At 45.6% G+C, this 22651-nt stretch overlaps 1 protein-coding gene across 3 annotated transcripts in view; it reads right to left on the bottom strand.

Annotated features, from left to right (window-relative positions):
• The window catches only part of ap2b1 (adaptor related protein complex 2 subunit beta 1), a 98034-nt gene that overhangs the window by 57624 nt on the left and 17759 nt on the right, over nucleotides 1–22651 (bottom strand). The window contains exon 15 of one of the 3 annotated variants that reach the window (XM_090186260.1): nucleotides 1038–1749. The exons of the other annotated variants lie outside the window; for them this stretch is intronic. Within the exon in view, the coding sequence (XP_090042386.1) occupies nucleotides 1717–1749 (33 nt within the window). The 3' untranslated portion in view covers nucleotides 1038–1716. Of the gene's footprint in view, nucleotides 1–1037; nucleotides 1750–22651 lie in introns of those variants that run through there. 3 annotated transcript variants of the gene reach the window in all.

Below are 22651 nucleotides of genomic sequence, written 5' to 3'. Positions count from 1 at the left end.
ATCTTTTCTCTGTATATATCAATGATGTCGCTCTTGCTGCTGGTGATTCGCTTATCCACCTCTACGCAGACGACACCATTCTGTATACACCTGGCCCTTCTTTGGACACTGTGTTAACAAACCTCCAAACAAGCTTCAATTCCATACAACACTCCTTCCGTGGCCTCCAACTGCTTTAAAAATGCCAGTAAAACTAAGTGCATGCTCTTAAACCAATTAATGCCCGCACCCTCCCGCCCAACTAGCATCACTACTCTGGACGGTACTGACTTAGAATATGTGGACAACTACATACAACTACATACCTAGATGTCTGGTTAGACTGTAAACTCTCTTTCCAGACTCACATGAACTCCAATCCAAAATTAAATCTAGAATTGGCTTCCTATTTCACAACAAAGCCTCCTTCACTCATGCTGCCAAACATAGTCCGTTTTACAAGGGTATCTTACTGATCCTTGACTTCGGCGATGTCATTTAAAAAATAGCCTCCAACACTCTACTCAGCAAACTGGATGTAGTCTATCACAGTGCCATCCGTTTTGTCACCAAAGCCCCATATACTACCCACCACTGTGACCTGTATGCTCTCGTTGGCTGGCCCTCACAACATATTCGTCGCCAAACCCACTGGCTCTAGGTCATCTATAAGTCTTTTGCAAAAATCACTGAAGCTGGGGTCTATCTCCCTCACTAACTTTAAGCATCAGCTGTCAGAGCAGCTCACTGTACCTGTACACAGCCAATCTGTAAATAGCACACCCAACTACCTCATCCCCATATTGTTAGTTATCCTCTTGCTCTTTTGCACCCCAGTATCTCTACTTGCACATCATCATCTGCACATCACTCCAGTGTTAATACTAAATTGTAATTATTTTGCCTCTATGGCCTATTTATTGCATTACCTCCCTACTCTTCTACATTTGCAAACATTGTACATTGATTTTGTTTCTATTATGTTATTGACTGTACGGTTGTTATTGTGTAACGTTCTGAGTGTAGTGGGTGAGAAGTCAGGCGCAGGAAGCAGAGAGTTCAGGGGAGTGCTATTTTAATGCACCACAACGGCGAACATAAGCCAACCCCACGAAAACACAGGGCGTAATACAAAACAAACGCCCCAAACAGGGGGACTTAAACTGTCCAGAAAAGACCCACGAAATGGGAAAGCACGTAACTCACAGACGTGCACACAAGTTTACACAACACAGAAGGTCACAATAATTAATCCCGCACAAGGAACCAGGCGGGCCGGCTGACTAAATAAAGCCTCACTAATTATACATAATTCCAAACAGGTGCACTCAATGAACACATAAGGGAGGGGGAGGAAATAATCAGTGGCAGCTAGTAGGCCGGCGACGACGACCGCCGAGCGCCACCCGAACGGGAAGGGGAGCCACCTTCGGTCGGAGTCGTGACAGTACCCCCCCCCCTTGACGCGCGGCTCCCGCAGCGCGCCAACACCGGCCTCGAGGTCGACCCGGAGGACGAGGCGCAGGGCGCTCCGGATGGAGGCGATGGAAATCCCTCAACATTGACGGATCCAAAATGTCCCCCACCGGTACCCAGCACCTCTCCTCCGGACCGTACCCCTCCCAGTCCACGAGGTACTGCAGGCCCCTCACCCGGCGTCTCGAGTCCAGAATGGCCCGTATCGTATACGCCGGGGACCCCTCGATGTCCAGAGGGGGAGGAGGGACCTCCGGCACCTCACCGTCCTGTAGGGGACCAGCTACCACCGGCCTGAGGAGAGACACATGAAACGAGGGGTTAATACGATAATAGGAAGGGAGTTGTAATCGATAACACACCTCGTTTATTCTCCTCAGGACTTTGAAAGGCCCTACACACTGCGGCCCAAGCTTCCGGCAGGGCAAGCGGAGGGGCAGGTTTCGGGTCGAGAGCCAGACCCTGTCCCCCGGTACAAACACGGGGGCCTCACTGCGGTGGCGGTCAGCACTCCTTTTCTGCCGTCCACTAGCTTGTTGAAGGGATTCCCGGACGGCCCTCCAGGTCTCTTTGGAGCGCTGCACCCATTCCTCCACCGCAGGAGCCTCGGTCTGGCTCGGATGCCACGGTGCCAGGACCGGCTGGTACCCCAACACACACTGAAAAGGGGACACATTAGTAGAGGAGTGGCGTAGTGAGTTCTGGGCCATTTCGGCCCAGGGGATGTACCTCGCCCACTCCCCTGGCCGGTCCTGGCAGTACGACCGCAGAAACCTACCCACCTCCTGGTTTACTCTCCACCTGCCCATTACTTTTGGGGTGATAACCGGAGGTCAGGCTGACCGAGAACCCCAGACGCTCCATGAACGCCCTCCATACTCGGGACGTGAACTGGGGGCCCCGATCAGAAACGATGTCCTCCGGCACCCCGTAGTGCCGGAAGACGTGGGTGAATAATGCCTCCGCAGTCTGTAGGGCTGTAGGGATACCGGGCAACGGGAGGAGACGGCAGGACTTAGAGAACCGATCCACAATCACCAGAACCGTGGTGTTCCCCTGAGACGGGGGAAGATCGGTCAGGAAGTCTACGGATAGATGTGACCATGGCCGTTGTGGAACGGGGAGGGGTTGTAACTTTCCTCTAGGAAGGTGCCTAGGAGGCTTACTCTGGGCGCATACTGAACAGGAGGAGACATAAACCTTAACGTCCCTAGCCAAGGTAGGCCACCAATACCTCCCCCGAAGGCTACCTATTGTCCTCCTCACCCCAGGGTGACCCGAGGAGGGTAGGACGTGAGCCCACCGAATCAGTTGGTCCCGAACACCAGGCGGCACGTACTTTTGCCCCGCCGGACACTGTGGAGGCGCGGGTTCAGCCCGTAACGCCCGCTCGATGTCCGAGTCCACCTCCCATAACACTGGTGCTATCAGCTTTGAGGCGGGAAGGATGGGAGTAGGTTCGGTGGACCTATCCTCTGTGTCGTAAAGGCGGGACAGTGCATCCGCTTTCACGTTCTGGGAGCCCGGTCTATACGATAAAGTGAACCGGAATCGGGTAAAAAATATGGCCCACCTTGCCTGACGCGGGTTCAGTCTCCTAGCTGCCCGAATATACTCCAGATTTTGGTGGTCGGTCCAAATGAGAAAGGGGTGCTTAGCCCCCTCAAGCCAGTGTCTCCACACCTTCAGAGCCCTGACCACCGCTAACAACTCCCGGTCACCCACATCATAGTTACGCTCCGGTGGGCTGAGCTTCCTCGAGAAGAAAGCGCAGGGGCGGAGTTTTGGTGGCGTACCCGAGCGCTGTGATAGCACGGCACCCACCCCAGCCTCGGACGCATCCACCTCCACTATGAATGCTAGAGAGGGGTCCGGATGGGCCAACACGGGTGCATCCGTGAACAGCGCCTTCAACTTGTTGAAAGCTCCGTCCGCCTCTGCTGACCACCGCAACCGCACCGGACCCCCCTTCAGCAGTGAGGTAATTGGAGCCGCTACCTGGCCAAAACCCTGGATAAACCTCCGGTAGTAGTTGGCAAAACCCCAAAACCGCTGCACCTCTTTTACCGTGGTCGGAGTCGGCCAATTACGCACGGCCTTACTGCGGTCACCCTCCATCTCCACCCCCGAGGTGGAAATGCGATAACCCAGAAAGGAGACGGCTCGTTTGGAGAACACACACTTCTCAGCCTTGACGTATAGGTCATGCTCCAGCTGTCTACCAAGCACCCTGCGTACCAGAGACACATGCGCGGCGTGAGTGGCTGAGTAGATCAGAATATCATCGATATAAACAACTACTCCCTGCCTGTGCAGGTCCCTGAGAATATCGTCTACAAAGGATTGAAAAACGGCTGGAGCATTCTTTAACCCATACGGCATGACGCAGTACTCATAATGGCCCGATGTGGTACTAAATGCGGTTTTCCACTCGTCTCCCTTCCGAATACGCACCAGGCTATACGCGCTCCTGAGATCCAATTTTGTGAAGAACTGCGCTCCCTGAAATGATTCCACTGCCGTAGCAATGAGAGGTAGTGGGTAGCTGAATCCCACCGTGATGGCATTTAGACCTCTATAATCAATACACGGACGCAAACCTCCCTCCTTTTTCCTCACAAAAAAGAAACTCGAGGAGACGGGTGAGATGGAGGACCAAATGTACCCCTGTCCCAGAGACTCCGTGATATATGTCTCCATAGCCAACGTCTCCTCCTGGGATAATGGGTACACGTGACTCTTGGGAAGCGCAGCGTCTACCTGGAGATCTATCGCACAATCCCTTCCCGGTCGATGTGGTGGTAATTTAGTCGCCTTCTTTTTACTGAAAGCGATTGCCAAATCGGCATACTCGGGGGGAATGCACACCGTGGGACCCTGGTCTGGACTCTCCACCGACGTGGCACCGATGGAAACTCCCAGACACCTTCCAGAACACTCCTCTGACCACCCCTGGAGAACCCCCTGTCTCCACGAAATTTTAGGATTGTGCCGGGCCAGCCAGGGAATCCCTAGCACCACTGGAAACGCAGGCGCATCAATAATGTAGAGACTGATACGCTCCCTATGATTCCCCTGCGTTACCATGTCCAGTGGAACCGTGGTCTCCCTGACCACCCCTGACCCTAATGGCCGGCTATCTAGGGAGTGCACGGGAAAGGGAGAATCTATCGGCACAAGCGGAACACCTAATTTAGTAGCGAGTCCGCGATCCATAAAGTTCCCAGCTGCGCCTGAATCGACTAGCGCCCTATGCTGGGAAGAGGGGAAAAATTTAAGGAAAAAAATCAAGACAAACATGTGACCAACAGGGGGTTCTGGGTGAGTTTGGTGCTGACTCACCTGGGGTGATCGAGAAATGTTCCGCCTGCCATCTCGACTCCCAGACGGACCCCCCCAGCACCGATCGGCCGTGTGTCCTCTCCGACCACAGCTGGTGCAGAGGGAGCCTCCTCCTCCGGTACCCCTCGGCACAGTCCCTCCCAACTCCATCGGAACGGGAGTGGGGGTGCTGGGTGGTGGAACACACAGGACCCTCTCCGAACGCCCGCGGGCAGCCAGCAGATCGTCCAGTCGGATGGACATGTCAATTAGCTCATCCAGGGAAAGAGCGGTGTCCCGACACGCTAGCTCCCTGCGGACGTCCTCCCGGAGACTACACCGGTAGTGGTCGATAAGAGCCCTGTCGTTCCACCCAGATCCTGCTGCCAAGGTCCGGAACTCCAACGCGTAATCCTGGGCGCTCCTCTTCTCCTGCCGGAGATGGAATAGTCGCTCTCCCGCTGCTCGGCCATCTGGAGGGTGGTCAAACACTGCGCGGAAGCGGCGGGAAAACTCTGGGTAGTGCTCCTTCGCTGAGTCTGGGCCATTCCAGACTGCGTTCGCCCACTCCAGAGCACGACCCGTGAGACAGGAGATGAGGACACTCACCCTCTCCGCTCCCGAGGGAGTGGTCTGACGGTGGCTAGGTACAGTTCCAGCTGGAGTAAGAACCCCTGGCACCCCGCCGCCGCTCCATCATAGACCCTCGGGAGCGTAAGACGGAGGGTGCTGGAGTCGGGAGATGGGGAGTCCTGAGGGGGGGAGCCGAAGGTGGAGAGAGGAGACCACTTCTCTCCCATCGGTCCATTCTCTCCATCACTTGATCCATAGCCGTTCCGATCCGATGGAGAACGGTGGTATGATGTAGAACCCTTTCCTCCATCGATGGGAGGGGATTGGCTGTTGCTCCTGCTGACTCCATTCCTCAGGGTGCGGGATTCTGTAACGTTCTGAGTGTAGTGGGTGAGAAGTCAGGCGCAGGAAGCAGAGTTCAGGGGAGTGCTATTTTAATGCACCACAACGGCGAACATAAGCCAACCCCACGAAAACACAGGGCGTAATACAAAACAAACGCCCCAAACAGGGGGACTTAAACTGTCCAGAAAAGACCCACGAAATGGGAAAGCACGTAACTCACAGACGTGCACACAAGTTTGCACAACACAGAAGGTCACAATAATTAATCCCGCACAAGGAACCAGGCGGGCCGGCTGACTGAATAAAGCCTCACTAATTATACATAATTCCAAACAGGTGCACTCAATGAACACATAAGGGAGGGGGAGGAAATAATCAGTGGCAGCTAGTAGGCCGGCGACGACGACCGCCGAGCGCCACCCGAACGGGAAGGGGAGCCACCTTCGGTCGGAGTCGTGACAATTGTGTAACTCTGTTATTGTGTTTGTCACACTGCTTTGTTTCATCTTGGCCAGGTCGGAGTTGTAAATGAGAACTTGTTCTCAACTGGCCTACCTGCTAAATAAAGGTGAGGAAAAAAAGTAAGAGTTATTGGCGTTCAAGCAGGCAGAAATCCGTCTGGTATGACGTAGCACCGTGATAAAGTCGCTCTCACTACACTGGAAGTTAATAGGAATATGACTTTTAGATGGAGAAGCATTCACCCAGAAGCATTCACATTGCCATGCTGTGTCACACGATTGCTAGGCTAATTGTCACGCAATCCCTTCTCAAAGTCAGTGTTTATGAAGAGAAACGTGCTTATTTCCCTCAAAAGTAAGTAATGTCATGATTACAAAGCTATACGATAATACAGATAGCAAGTTAATTATCTCACATCTTGGAAAAATGTGTAATGTTGTACTTCTTGTTGACTAAATTCGTGCTAATGTTGGGTTTTTTGAGCTATTGCCCAATAGACTCCCATTCACTCCTTGATGGAGAGCACTCCTTGTCCCAGAACCGCCCAGAATGCAGCGCACGGCCCATTGCCGTAGCATGGGCAATGTTTCACATCTCCTCAAAAGTATATATTGATGTGAATGTTAGACTCCACCCTGAGGCACATCGATCTGCAGGTTGAACATGAGATTGTAGACTATTAATTGATAGCTGTAAAATCGCCTAAACAAACTGCACTAACTAGTTACGTTACATGCTGATAATGTCTTTGGTATTACTGTGTGTAGCTAGCTACCTACCTACCTAGCCAACCAGCCCGCCCATAGAAGGAGCATTGCACTGTGGATGTTGTAGTCAACTTGAGCTGCAACAGATTTCCACAATGATTTTCCATGTTGCTACAAACCTTATTACAACGCCAAAATGAAATATTTGTTCACAACAAATATTGTTCTCACATATTAGTGTTATTTAACACTGCCAAGTGAAGGAATGAGTAGTTTTGAGTGGATTTTTCCTTTAACTGTCACATTTAATTTGTATACAAACGTATAGGTTAGTCCTTCACAATTTCAGTGGGTGTCACCTCAGAGAAATGGAGTTCATTGAAAAGCCTGATTCAATATGTAATTCAGTCTTGGAGGGGTCTAATAATGGCAGCTTTAAAGTTCCAATAAGTAACTTTTTGGGCGACCCGACCAAATTCACATAGATATGTGTGTTATAGATGTGTCACTCTCATTGAAAGCAAGTCTAAGAAGTGGTAAATCTGTTCTAGGTGCGCTACTTCTGTGCTTCCCATTCTTAAGTTGCGTTTTTATGTCTTTTATTTTCATTTTTGTACACCAGCTTCAAACAGCTGAAAATACAATATTTTTGGTTATGGAAAAGATACTGTATTTCACAGTGGTGTAGATGGTACAATGATTCTCTACACTATACTTAAGCGAACTATTAGAATTTTTGTAACCAGAAATAGTGGAGCGATAGGGTATCTTAAAGAGAAGAACCCAGTCAATGTGCATTGAAAAACTGATAGCACACGGGACTTTGAATGCTTGTCAGGTTAATCTGGCTCATTCTCCTCATCCAGAAGGTCAGCTTTAATATTAAGACTCAGGGTGCTGACTCAGCCCTTTCTGTCGCCTTAATCCTTCCTCCATTTTGACCTTCTAATGACAGCATGCCATTGTCTAGCTTGTCTGTCAATGCAGCCTCAAACCACTAGTAACACTGTCTGTCTGCAGTGGGTATGGAAGCATGTTCAAAGATATGGGCCACAGAACAAGAATGAGATTCTATTTATATGGCATGGGCAATGGGGAGGTAACACTTAAAAGGCAGGGTGCTGCATAATCCCAAACCTGACTTGGATGTATAAAATGGTCTGAATTGAGTGTATCAATACCACTGGACTACACTTCAATACCACTACACTTTAATACCACTGGACTAGGGTTGCACATTTGGGGGAATATTCAGAGGTGAAAACTTTCCATGGGAATTAACGGAAATATATGCAAATTCATATGAATACCATTTAAATGTAGATGTTTTCTGCATTGGATATATATACCATATATGGAAATATAAAAATAAACCTTTCACCTTATCATAAGTAGATATAATTTCAAATTATTAAATAAATCCAATAGAAATAAAAAACAATTTAGTTACGAATTGAACTTTAATTAAATGAGTGGAATCTTCACATGGGATGATTTCACTGAACAACAAAAGAAAGGGAATATTGAATGATCCCCAATGATCCATTGCATCTCCCAAAAACATTTTCAACATATGAAAATGATAGTCTGGAAACTAAAGCTTTGGTTGTCCTCCTCTCAGGCTTCAATGTCTTCTCCCTGGACCTCCTCAATGTCCACCTCTTTAACATCAGACTCTGAGGCCTCATCTTCACTGTCACTTTCCAACCTTGTTGAGGATGGCTTGTTATCAGGCTCAAAAAGCCTCATATTTGCCCGGATGGCCACCAATTTTTCAACCCTTGTATGTGGTCAGTCAGCCTGTTGCGTGCTTGGGTGTGTGTGTTCCCAAACAAGGACCAGTTGCGCTCTGAGGTGGCTGATGTTGGTGGGATTTGGAGGATGATGGCGGCAACAGGGGAAAGAGCCTCAGATCCACAAAGTCCCTTCCACCAGGTGGCTGATGAGATATGTTGGCACAACTGCCACATTGCATCTCCATCCCAAAGCCTTTGCTTGGAAGTGTATTTCGCCAGACTACCAAAAACCTTGCCCTCATCCAGGCCCAAGGTGGTGAGACACGGTAGTGATAACACCATAGGCCTTGTTGATCTCTGCACCAGACAGGATGCTCTTGCCAGCATACTTGGTGTCCAACATGGGCTTTAGGCAGAAGGCTTCACGCTTTTTGATGCATTTCAGAACTGCAGTTTCCACTGCTTGGAGCAACAGTGAAGTGCGCAGAGCAGTAAGGATTTATTCTCTTACATCTGCAAGCAGAGTCTGAACATCAGACAGGATAGCATTGTTTCCCTCAATCCGTGCAATGGCTACTGCTATAGGTTTCAGGAGTTTCAGGCTGCTTACAACTCTCTCCCAAAATACATAATCCAGGAGGATCCTCTTGATGGGGCTGTCCATATCGGCAGACTGTGATATGGTCATTTCTTGGAGAGACTCCTTCCCCTCCAGGAGACTGTCAAACATGATGACAACACCACCCCAACAGGTGTTGCTGGGCAGCTTCAATGTGGTGCTCTTATTCGTCTCACTTTGCTTGGTAGAGAGCCAAGGAAATGGAGCAGATTCAATGCATGAGCAGCACAGCCAATGGGTGTGATGTGAGGGTAGGACTTTAGACCAAGCAGCCTTCATTTTCGCAGCATTGTCTGTCACCAGTGCAAATACCTTCTGTATTCCAAGGTCATTGATGACTGCCTTCAGCTCATCTGCAATGTAGAGACCGGTGTGTCTGTTGTCCCTTGTGTCTGTGCTCTTGTAGAATACTGGTTGAGGGTGGAGATGATGTAGTAAATTATTCCTTGCCCATGAACATTCGACCACCCATCAAAGATGATTGCAATTCAGACTGCTTTCCCTATGATTTGCTTGACCTTCAATTGAAATCTGTTGAACTCTGCATCCAGCAAATGAGTAAATAAAGCATGTCTGGTTGGAGGGGTGTATGCTGGGCGAAGAACATTCAGAAATCTCTTCCAATACACATTGCCTGTGAGCATCAGAGGTGAACCAGTTGCTGAACACAGCTCGAGCAAGACTTTCATCAGCATTTCTCAGACTACGTCCTCCATTGAGTCAAAAACACTTCTGAATCCAGGAGGACCATGAGCTGTTGCTATCGATAAGGTGTCTGATTCATCATTTTCACCTTGAATAAAAGTAGAGGAACTTTTGTCAGAGGTAGCTTGTTGTGAGCGCTGAGGGAACTTTATGCACTTGGCCAGATGATTCTGCATCTTTGTTGCATTCTTCACATATTTCTTGGCACAGATTTGCAAATGTACACAGCTTTTCCTTCTACATTAGCTGCAGTGAAATGTCTCCACACATCAGATAGTGCCCCTGGCATTTTCCTGTAAAGATAAATAAAATAAAAAGAGTACAAAAATAAAGACAATTCCATGTACATATAAATAGTTAAGCAGTTAGATTAAACAATGTATTTGTAAGATATATGTTTTTAAATTAAACGTATGGAAACAGGTGAATTAACACTCCTCAGTTAGCAGGCTCAGGCAAGCCAAAACCCACATGGTAGCAAAACTAACTAGCAGAAAGTGTTAACAAGTTAGAAATGATTAAACACACTTTGCTGTAGGCTACTAGGATTTACTAGTTAACAAAAAATAATGTATGTCATATAAAATATATTCACCCCACCCAGTATTGTTATCAAAACTTACCAGAAAGCATGTAGTCCTTGGCTCAGACAGTGTAGTAGTGTGGGCTCAACAGCATCTCATTGGTGTGCAAGATCGTGAGAATCAGCTGTACATGTGATGGAAGAGTGCACTACATATGTGGTGGAAGAATGCACTGTACATGCAGAGGTTTGCAATTCCATTTAATTGGGGATAGTTTAACAAAAATATGCCACAAGACCTAGAATTGCCTTATGTGTATCCCACAAAAATGGTTAACTGTTATAAGCTAACTTTTTTGATGAATTTATGCAAAATTCCCCAAATTCCCAGCCTTAACTTCCCATGGAAAATTTCTTGAAAAATTCCAGAAATTTACAGGAAAGTTTCCGACATTTTGCAACCCTACAGTGGACAGGAGTCATGTCCTGTGAAGTGGCACATTTGTTAAATCAACCGTCCTGTGAAGTAGCGTATATACAGTTGAAGTCGGAAGTTTACATACACCTTAGCCAAATACATTTAAACTCAGTTTTTCACAATTCCTGACATTTAATCCTAGTAAAAATTCCTTGTCTTAGGTCCGTTAGGATCACCACTTAATTTTAAGAATGTGAAATGTCACATTGTGGGCAGAACATTCCCAGTGGGTCAGAAGTTTACATACACTCAATTAGTATTCGGTAGCATTGCCTTTATATTGTTTAACTTTGGTCAAACGTTTTGGGTAGCCTTCTACAAGCTTCCCACAATAAGTTGGGTGAATTTTGGCCCATTCCTCCTGACAGAGCTAGTGTAACTGAGTCAGGTTTGTAGGCCTCCTTGATCGCACATGCTTTTTCAGTTCTGCCCACATATTTTCTATAGGATTGAGGTCAGGGCTTTGTTGGCCACTCCAATACCTTGACTTTGTTGTCCTTAAGCCATGTTTCCACAACTTTGGAAGAATACTTGGGGTCATTGTCCATTTGGAAGACCCATTTGCGACCAAGCTTTAACTTCCTGACTGATGTCTTGAGATGTTGCTTCAATATATCCACATCATTTTCCTACCTCATGATGCCATCTGTTTTGTGAAGTGCACCAGTTGAACGTGATACCTTCAAGCATTTGGAAATTGCTCCCAAGGATGAACCAGACTTGTGGAGATCTTTTTTTCTGAGGTCTTGGCTGATTTCTTTTGATTTTCTCATGTTGTCAAGCAAAGAGGCACTGAGTTTGAAGGTAGGCCTTGAAATACATCCACAGGTACACCTCCAATTGACTTAAATGATGTCAATTAGCCTATCAGAAGCTTCTAAAGCCATGACATCATTTTCTGGAATTGTCCAAGCTGTTTAAAAGGCACTATCAACTTAGTGTATGTAAACCTTTGACCGATTGGAATTGTGATACAGTGAATTATAATTGACATAATCGGTCTGTAAACAATTGTTGGAAAAATGACCAAACCGATTTGCCAAAACTATAGTTTATTAACAAGAAATTTGTGGAGTGGTTGAAAAACGAGTTTCAATGACTCCAACCTAAGTGTATGTAAACTTCAGACTTCAACTGTATGTTAAAGAGTTCCTTTTACAGTGGCCCAGAAAGCTGTAAAACAGAATGACATGAGCATGAACAGGCTAGTTATCTGGTGTAGAGGGTAGTGATCTAGGGCTGTTACTGGAGGTGTAGGGAAAGGATACAATCTCCACCTGATGACTACGATACCTGCTCCTCTTATTCTCTGTCCCCAACGCCCTAGGCGACCAGTTTTGATAGCCTTCAGCCGCACCCTCATACTACTCCTTCTCTGTTCCGCGGGTGATGTGGAGGTAAACCCAGGCCCTGCATGTCCCCAGGCACCCTCATTTGTTGACTTCTGTGATCGAAAAAGCCTTGGTTTCATGCATGTCAACATCAGAAGCCTCCTCCCTAAGTGTGTCTTACTCACTGCTCTAGCACACTCTGCTAACCCTGATGTCCTTGCCGTGTCTGAATCCTGGCTCAGGAAGGCCACCAAAAATTCTGAGATTTCCATACCCAACTATAACATCTTCCGTCAAGATAGAACTGCCAAAGGGGGAGGAGTTGCAGTCTACTGCAGAGATAGCCTGCAAAGTAATGTCATACTCTCCAGGTCCATACCCAAACAGTTTGAACTACTAATTTAGAAAATTACTCTCTCCAGAAATAAGTCTCTCACTGTTGCCGCCTGCTACCGACCCCCCTCAGCTCCCAGCTGTGCCCTGGACACCATTTGTGAATTGATCGCCCCCCATCTAGCTTCAGAGTTTGTTCTGTTAGGTGACCTAAACTGGGATATGCTTAACACCCCGGCAGTCCTACAATCTAAGCTAGATGCCCTCAATCTCACTCAAATCATCAAGGAACCCACCAGGTACAACCCTAACTCTGTAAACAAGGGCACCCTCATTGACGTCATCCTGACCAACTGGCCCTCCAAATACACCTCCGCTGTCTACAACCAGGATCTCAGCGATCACTGCCTCATTGCCTGTATCCGCTACGGAGCCGCAGTCAAACGACCACCCCTCATCACTGTCAAACGCTCCCTAAAACACTTCTGTGAGCAGGCCTTTCTAATCGACCTGGCCCGGGTATCCTGGAAGGACATTGACCTCATCCCGTCAGTTGAGGATGCCTGGTCTTTCTTTAAAAGTAACTTCCTCACCATTTTAGATAAGCATGCTCCGTTCAAAAAATGCAGAACTAAGAACAGATATAGCCCCTGGTTCACTCCAGACCTGACTGCCCTCGACCAGCACAAAAACATCCTGTGGCGGACTGCGCTAACATCGAATAGTCCCCCGCGATATGCAACTGTTCAGGGAAGTCAGGAACCAATACACACAGTCAGTCAGGAAAGCTAAAGCCAACTTCTTCAGGCAGAAGTTTGCATCCTGTAGCTCCAACTCCAAAATGTTCTGGGACACTGTGAAGTCCATGGAGAACAAGAGCACCTCCTCCCAGCTGCCCACTGCACTGAGACTAGGTAACATGGTCACCACCGATAAATCCATGATTATCGAAAACTTCAACAAGCATTTCTCAACGGCTGGCCATGCCTTCCGCCTGGCTACTCCAACCTCGGACAACAGCTCCCCCCCCCCCGCAGCTACTCGCCCAAGCCTCTCCAGGTTCTCCTTTACCCAAATCCAGATAGCAGATGTCCTGAAAGAGCTGCAAAACCTGGACCCGTACAAATCAGCTGGGCTGGACAATCTGGACCCTCTATTCCTGAAACTATCCGCCGCCATTGTCGCAACCCCTATTACCAGCCTGTTCAACCTCTCTTTCATATCGTCTGAGATCCCCAAGGATTGGAAAGCTGCCGCAGTCATCCCCCTCTTCAAAGGGGGCGACACCCTGGACCCAAACTGTTACAGACCTATATCCATCCTGCCCTGCCTATCTAAGGTCTTCGAAAGCCAAGTCAACAAACAGGTCACTGACCATCTTGAATCCCACCGTACCTTCTCCGCTGTGCAATCTGGTTTCCGAGCCGGTCACGGGTGTACCTCAGCCACGCTCAAGGTACTAAACGATATCATAACTGCCATCGATAAAAGACAGTACTGTGCAGCCGTCTTCATAGACCTTGCCAAGGCTTTCGACTCTGTCAATCACCGTATTCTTATCGGCAGACTCAGTAGCCTCGGTTTTTCGGATGACTGCCTTGCCTGGTTTACCAATTACTTTGCAGACAGAGTTCAGTGTGTCAAATCGGAGGGCATGCTGTCCGGTCCTCTGGCAGTCTCTATGGGGGTGCCACAGGGTTCAATTCTCGGGCCGACTCTTTTCTCTGTATATATCAATGATGTTTCTCATGCTGCGGGCGATTCCCTGATCCACCTCTACGCAGACGACACCATTCTATATACTTCCGGCCCGTCCTTGGACACTGTGCTATCTAACCTTCAAACGAGCTTCAATGCCATACAGCACTCCTTCCGTGGCCTCCAACTGCTCTTAAACGCTAGTAAAACCAAATGCATGCTTTTCAACCGTTCGCTGCCTGCACCCGCACGCCTGACCAGCATCACCACCCTGGATGGTTCCGACCTTGAATATGTGGACATCTATAAGTACCTAGGTGTCTGGCTAGACTCTAAACTCTCCTTCCAGACCCATATCAAACATCTCCAATCGAAAATCAAATCAAGAGTCGGCTTTCTATTCCGCAACAAAGCCTCCTTCACTCACGCCGCCAAACTTACCCTAGTAAAACTGACTATCCTACCGATCCTCGACTTCGGCGACGTCATCTACAAAATTGCTTCCAACACTCTACTCAGCAAACTGGATGCAGTTTATCACAGTGCCATCCGTTTTGTCACTAAAGCACCTTATACCACCCACCACTGCGACTTGTATGCTCTAGTCGGCTGGCCCTCGCTACATATTCGTCGCCAGACCCACTGGCTCCAGGTCATCTACAAGTCCATGCTAGGTAAAGCTCCGCCTTATCTCAGTTCACTGGTTACGATGGCAACACCCATCCGTAGCACGCGCTCCAGCAGGTGTATCTCACTGATCATCCCTAAAGCCAACACCTCATTTGGCCGCCTTTCGTTCCAGTTCTCTGCTGCCTGTGACTGGAACGAATTGCAAAAATCGCTGAAGTTGGAGACTTTTATCTCCCTCACCAACTTCAAACATCTGCTATCCGAGCAGCTAACCGATCGCTGCAGCTGTACATAGTCTATTGGTAAATAGCCCACCCATTTTCACCTACCTCATCCCCATACTGTTTTTATTTATTTATTTTTATTTTTCTGCTCTTTTGCACACCAATCTCTACCTGTACATAACCATCTGATCATTTATCACTCCAGTGTTAATCTGCATAATTGTAATTATTTGCCTACCTTCTCATGCCTTTTGCACACAATGTATATATAGACTCCCCTTTTTTCTACTGTGTTATTGACTTGTTAATTGTTTACTCCATGTGTAACTCTGTGTTGTCTGTTCACACTGCTATGCCTTATCTTGGCCAGGTCGCAGTTGCAAATGAGAACTTGTTCTCAACTAGCCTACCTGGTTAAATAAAGGTGAAATAAAAAAAAATAAAAAAAAAAACGATAAAGGCCAGGGTTTGTGGTTCTTCATGAGTTACCATGAAACCCAGCTCTCGTATAGGATATGCCTATCCTAATTTCTCTCCATTTGTTTACATCTGGCCCATGATGATTTCATTAGTTAGCTTCCTCAAGGGTCCAAGTAGAAATGTCTAAAGCCATGATGACTCAAGTCACTCCCAAAGGAGGTCCTCCTGAGTTCAGGACCTCTTAGAGGGAATATGTCATTCTGTGTAAGGGGAAATTGTAGTGAACAGGATTCTAGGCAGTTCCCCGATACCATTCTACTTCCCCAATGAGAGCAGCCTGCCATTCCCCAGGAGTGCCCAGCCGCTCCTAAATACAATTACTTCAGAATATTGGAATCTTACTCACTCTCCCAGTTTCGGAGGGAGAAAGTATTGCTTTTGCTGCGACAGAATGTGTAGATGACAACCGGGTAGTAAATACACAGGGAAAACGATGAGTGTCGAAATGAAAGACTCATTTGACATTGCACTGCATTTTGCTGGTGATTCAAAAACTGTGTATTTTGAGGAACAAGCCCATATGGGAATTCAGAGTAGACACTTGACAGACGTGAATAATATATTTTGATTGCAGGTGAAGTAGTGCAAGTTGTATTTGATACTCCCATTTTTCATGAGGCGAAATAAAAGATCCCAGAAATGTTTCATACGCACAAAAGCTTATTTCTCTCAAACTTTTTGCACAAAATTGTTTACATCCCTGTTAGTGAGCATTTCTCTTTTGCCAAGATAATCCATCCACCTGACAGGTGTGGCATAAAGAAGCTGATTAAACAGCATGATCATTACGCTGGGGACAATAAAAGGCTACAGTTTTGTCTTTCTGACTACAGGAATGTCCAACAGAGCTGTTGCCAGAGAATTACATTTTTTATTTCTCTACCATAAGCCGCCTCCAACTACCTTTTAGAGAATTTGACAGAACGTCCAACCAGCCTCACAACTGCAGACCACGTGTAACTACGCCAGCCCAGGACCTACATATCCGGCTTCTTCACCTGCAGAATCGCCTGGGGGGGTGGTTCTGAGGAGTAGTTCTGTCTGTAATAAAGCCCTTTGTGGGGGGAAACCTATTCTGATTGGCTGGGCCTGGCTCGCAAGTGGGTGGGACTATGCCCTCCCAGGCCCACCCATGGCTGCGCCCCTGCCCAGTCATTAGAAATACATAGATTAGGGCCTAATACATTTTTCAATTGACTGATTTCCTTCTATGAAGTGTAACATGCTGCGTCTATATTTTTATTCAGTACAGATACATGGGCTCCGATACGATACACGAAAAGTATATGTTTCGCTTGAAACAATTTGATGCGATTCGGTTTGATTAGAGGAAAGAATCGATGCAATGCGGTTCAGTTCGACTAACATCTGTTGCATTGACACATTCATTTTCCATTCTAAATTAAATGTTTGCCTTTTGTCCCCCCCACACACTTAATTTGAAATCACCATCCCCCACACACTAATTAATGTAATTTTTGTAGATAAAGTGTGTGAGAGCTAGTAATGTATCATTCATTATCTTTTAAAAATATAAACCATTTTGAATATGAGACGGGGTTGAAATCTAATGTTTTAGAGTTTTTACTGACTTGCAGTGAGCTCTTACTTTCACTTTGAACATACAGTACAGGTAGCAAAAAAAGTTATTGTTGTCCTCGTTATGAAATGGTCAACTTTACCCTAAAGATGACTTCAGAAAGTATTCACACCCCTCGACTTTTCCCACATTTTTTTGTGTTACAGGCTGAATTTAAAATGGATTAAATTTAGATTTGGTCTAACTAATTTACACACAATACCTCATAATTTCAAAGTGGAATTCTATTTTTTGAAATGTTTACAAATTAATAAAACATTTAAAGCTAAAATGTCTTGAGTCAATAAGTATTTAAACCTTTTGTTATGGCAAGCCTAAATACGTTCAGAAGTAAAAATGTGCCTAACTCCTTGAGCATGATGTAGTTATTAATTTTACACTTTGGATGGTGTATCAATACATTCAGTCACTACAAAGATACAGGAGCCGTTCCTAAATCACTTGCTGGAGAGGAATTTTAAAACAGTTACATTAATGATTGTGATAGGAGAACTTAGGGTGGAGCAACATCATTGTAGTTACTCTACAATACGAACATAAATGACAGAGTGAAAACACAATAAAAAATATTCAAAAACACGCATTATGTCTGCAATAAGGCACTAAAGTAATACTGCAAAAAATGTAGCAAAGGAATTAACTTTTTGTCCTGAATACAAAGCGCTATGTTCTGGGAAAATCCAACACAACGCATCACTGAGTACTAAGAATGGTGGTGGCTGCATGTTATGGGTTTGCTTGTCATCGGCAAGGACTAGGGAGTGTTAGGATAAAAATAAATGGAATGAAGCTAAGCACAGGCAAAATCCTAGAGGAAAACCTGGTTCAGTCTGTTTTCCAACAGACACTGGGAGAGGAATTCACCTTTCAGCAGAACAATAACTTAAAAGACAAGGGCAAATATACACTGTAGTTGCTTACCAAGATGACATTGAATGTTACTGAGTAGTTCTAACTTAAATCAGCTTGAAAGTCTATGGCAAGGGTTGAAAATGGCTGTCTATTAATGATCAACAACTAACTTGACAGAGCCTGTAATCGAACCCACAAATGCTGATGCTCCAGATACTCAACTAGTCTAAAGAAGGCCAGTTTTATTGCTAAAATAATTGCAAAAGGGTTTTCTAAAGATCAATTAGCCTTTTAAAATGAACTTGGATTAGCTAACACAACGTGCCATTGGAACACAAGAGTGATGGTTGCTGATAATGGGCCTCTGTACACCTACAGTGGGGCAAAAAAGTATTTAGTCAGCCACCAATTGTGCAAGTTCTCCCACTTAAAAAGATGAGAGAGGCCTGTAATTTTCATCATAGGTACACTTCAACTATGACAGACAAAATGAGGGAAAGAAAATCCAGAAAATCACATTGTAGGATTTTTTATGAATTTATTTGCAAATTATGGTGGAAAATAAGTATTTGGTCACCTACAAACAAGCAAAATTTCTGGCTCTCACAGACCTGTAACAACTTCTTTAAGAGGCTCATCTGTCCTCCACTCGTTACCTGTATTAATGGCACCTGTTTGAACTTGTTATCAGTATAAAAGACACCTGTCCACAACCTCAAACAGTCACACTCCAAACTCCACTATGGCCAAGACCAAAGAGCTGTCAAGGGACACCAGAAACAAAATTGTAGACCTGCACCAGGCTGGGAAGACTGAATCTGCAATAGGTAAGCAGCTTGGTTTGAAGAAATCAACTGTGGGAGCAATTATTAGGAAATGGAAGACATACAAGACCACTGATAATCTCCCTCGATCTGGGACTCCACGCAAGATCTCACCCCGTGGGGTCAAAATGATCACAAGAACGGTGAGCAAAAATCCCAGAACCACACGGGGGACCTAGTGAATGACCTGCAGAGAGCTGGGACCAAAGTAACAAAGCCTACCATCAGTAACACACTACGCCGCCAGGGACTCAAATCCTGCAGTGCCAGACGTGTCCCCCTGCTTAAGCCAGTACATGTCCAGGCCCGTCTGAAGTTTGCTAGAGAGCATTTGGATGATCCAGAAGAAGATTGGGAGAATGTCATATGGTCAGATGAAACCAAAATATAACTTTTTGGTGAAAACTCAACTCGTCGTGTTTGGAGGACAAAGAATGTTGAGTTGCATCCAAAGAACACCATACCTACTGTGAAGCATGGGGGTGGAAACATCATGCTTTGGGGCTGTTTTTCTGCAAAGGTACCAGGACGACTGATCCGTGTAAAGGAAAGAATGAATGGGGCCATGTATCGTGAGATTTTGAGTGAAAACCTCCTTCCATCAGCAAGGGCATTGAAGATGAAACGTGGCTGGGTCTTTCAGCGCGACAATGATCCCAAACACACCGCCCGGGCAACGAAGGAGTGGCTTCGTAAGAAGTCGTCCAGATCTCAAGCCCATAGAAAATCTTTGGAGGGATTTGAAAGTCTGTGTTGCCCAGCAACAGCCCCAAAACATCACTGCTCTAGAGGAGATCTACATGGAGGAATGGGCCAAAATACCAGCAACAGTGTGTGAAAACCTTGTGAAGACTTACAGAAAAAGTTTGACTTCTGTCATTGCCAACAAAGGGTATATAACAAAGTATTGAGATAAACTTTTGTTATTGACCAAATACTTATTTTCCACCATAATTTGCAAATAAATTCATAAAAAATCCTACAATGTGATTTTCTGGATTTGTTTTCTCTCATTTTGTCTGTCATAGGCCTCTCTCGTCTTTTTAAGTGGGAGAACTTGCACAATTGGAGGCTGACTAAATACTTTTTTTGCCCCACTGTATGTATGCCTATGTAGATAAAAAATATATACTGCTGTTTCCAGCTACAATAGTCATTTACAACATTAACAATGTCTACACTGTATTTATGATCAATTTGATGTTATTTTAATGGACAAAAAATTTGCTTTTCTTTAAAAATAAGGAAATTAATAAGTGACTCTAAACTTTTGAACGGTAGTGTATGTGTTTAATGTTTCATTAATACATTTATTTCTTCCACTTTGGCATTAGAGTATTTTATGTAGATTGTTGACAAAAAACTTTTTTTTTTATCAACTTTGTAACTTTGGAAAATGTGGAAAAAGTCAAGGGGTGTAAATACTTTCTGAAGGCACTGTACTGTATATACTGATTGTTACAAGCAAAACTACCAAAACTATTGCTGATGGTGAACCTGAACAATCCAAATAAAATCTAATGCAAGCCCCAGTCAGCATGTATAGCCAGATGAGAGTTGTCTCCGGTGCTACTTTTATTCCGGTAAAACACCATTTTCAACAGTGCATTTGATTAAAAATAACCCAGCAAAATACATTGGTTGTCACTCAACTAATAAAGAGCAAGCCATTTTACAAACATTTGAATGCTGAAGGTGATACGCAGATGTGCCAGATCAGGAACAGGCCTACTCTCGTTGGTCAGCATGCAAAGCTTGACTAGGCTACTGATATTGCCTGGGGTTGTTTGGCATGCAAAATGACTTGTAGATCAATGACTGGCAACACAAATACATGCTTAGTTCGACACTGAAGGAGAGGACACAGTTGTCACAAAAGATAAGGTATTTTCAGAAGGTAGAGCAAGAGTCATTTGAGCAAGAAAAATGTGTGAACCGGCATTCGTTACGTTTGAAAAGATTTTGTGTCCTACATTTGGATCCGTTTGGGGTCCCGCGGACCGATGCACTCATATCTTAAACATTTGAACAGGGACCGATCATATCGGTGAATTGTTACATCCCCAATCGCCCCACATTAAGCTTAGGCCTGCTTTTTTTATTTTCTATTTTACAAATATATAGCAAATAAAACTATTATTGCTCTGTGTTCAATCTGGAGCCACAATATCCTTCATAGAAGTATTTAAACCCAAGCTCTGACTGCGAGAAGAGAGCCCTTGGACGTTATCAGTGCTAAACTAACTACTGAGGGCTGTTTCAGTTCAGGGCTCTTTTCCTTTCATTAAAACCCATATTGATTCCATTAATTGGCCGAATTGGCTTACAGGTCTGCAGAATGGCTGATCAAAGAGGCAAGAGAGTAGCTTTCACTCCCCACTGTAATTACTCAGCAGAGTGGTTTAAACATTGTGTAGCAGCACAGCGGTAATATGTCCCAGATTGGACCCTCCAACTTGGATTGGAGTCACTGCAGTTTTAATGACTGTCCAATTAAGATTTAATTGGAAACCCTTTATAATCTGAGAGCGCCACCCAAGACGGATAAGGAACACAGCGAGACAGCCGGAATAATCACTTATCACGATGAGGCCCCGCTCTATGCGGCAGGCAAGACGCAACCCCTAATTCGCTACGCTGAACTCCCCGCCCAACTACAGTTACCCTGGCCTGGATAATGCCAATTGACAAATGTGCCAATCTTTGGAAAAAGTTTTGGAGTGAGGTGGTGTATCTAGGACAATATGATTCCTCATGGTTGAGCTTACACATTGTTTTATCTCAATCGAAGGTGTAGTCTCTTGAAAATGTCAGCTAACAAATTAACATCCAGAGCAGGGACTTCCCACCTCAGTGCCAATTCACCCATCCCCTTCTGAACCTACTCTCTCCTGTGGGTGATCAATACATACAATTCCATGTGACTTCACAATGCATAAAATGGTCCTATTGCGTATGGTGATCCTATTGCTTATGGTGATCCTATTGCTTATGGCGATCCTATTGCTTATGGTGATCCTATTGCGTATGGTGGTCCTATTGCTTATGGCGATCCTATTGCTTATGGTGATCCTATTGCTTATGGTGATCCTATTGCGTATGGTGATCCTATTGCGTATGGTGGTCCTATTGCGTATGGTGGTCCTATTGCGTATGGTGGTCCTATTGCGTATGGTGGTCCTATTGCGTATGGTGATCCTATTGCGTATGGTGGTCCTATTGCGTATGGTGATCCTATTGCGTATGGTGGTCCTATTGCATATGGTGATCCTATTGCATATGGTGATCCTATTGCGTATGGTGATCCTTTTGCATATGGTGGTCCTATTGCGTATGGTGGTCCTATTGCGTATGGTGGTCCTATTGCATATGGTGGTCCTATTACGTATGGTGATCCTATTGCATATGGTGATCCTATTGCGTATGGTGGTCCTATTGCGTATGGTGGTCCTATTGCGTATGGTGGTCCGATTGCGTATAACTGCAAGGGGGTTAATGAAGTTCTATATACAGCAGTCATAGGCTGAATCTCAACACTTGGCCCCTAAGCCCTTTATCGAGTGGCCACTTGCTGTCGTGTTCAAAAGTGATCACTTGAGTCCGCAAGTGGTTTGGCCAAAATAAGTATTGGGACAATGCACCCTCGATGTCCCAACTGCATTCTAAATCCATCCATCTTGTGCATGACTCAATCGCTATGAAACACAGGCACTGGGCAGAGACACATACCCTGAGAAAGCAAAAACATCTTCTAG

Source organism: Oncorhynchus mykiss, chromosome 10, assembly GCF_057628025.1.
Source record: "Oncorhynchus mykiss isolate SJ-2025 chromosome 10, ASM5762802v1, whole genome shotgun sequence".
NCBI classification, from domain to species: domain Eukaryota; kingdom Metazoa; phylum Chordata; class Actinopteri; order Salmoniformes; family Salmonidae; genus Oncorhynchus; species Oncorhynchus mykiss.
The sequence above is the reverse complement of the archived record's forward strand: the minus strand, read 5'-3'. Positions and strand labels throughout refer to the sequence as shown.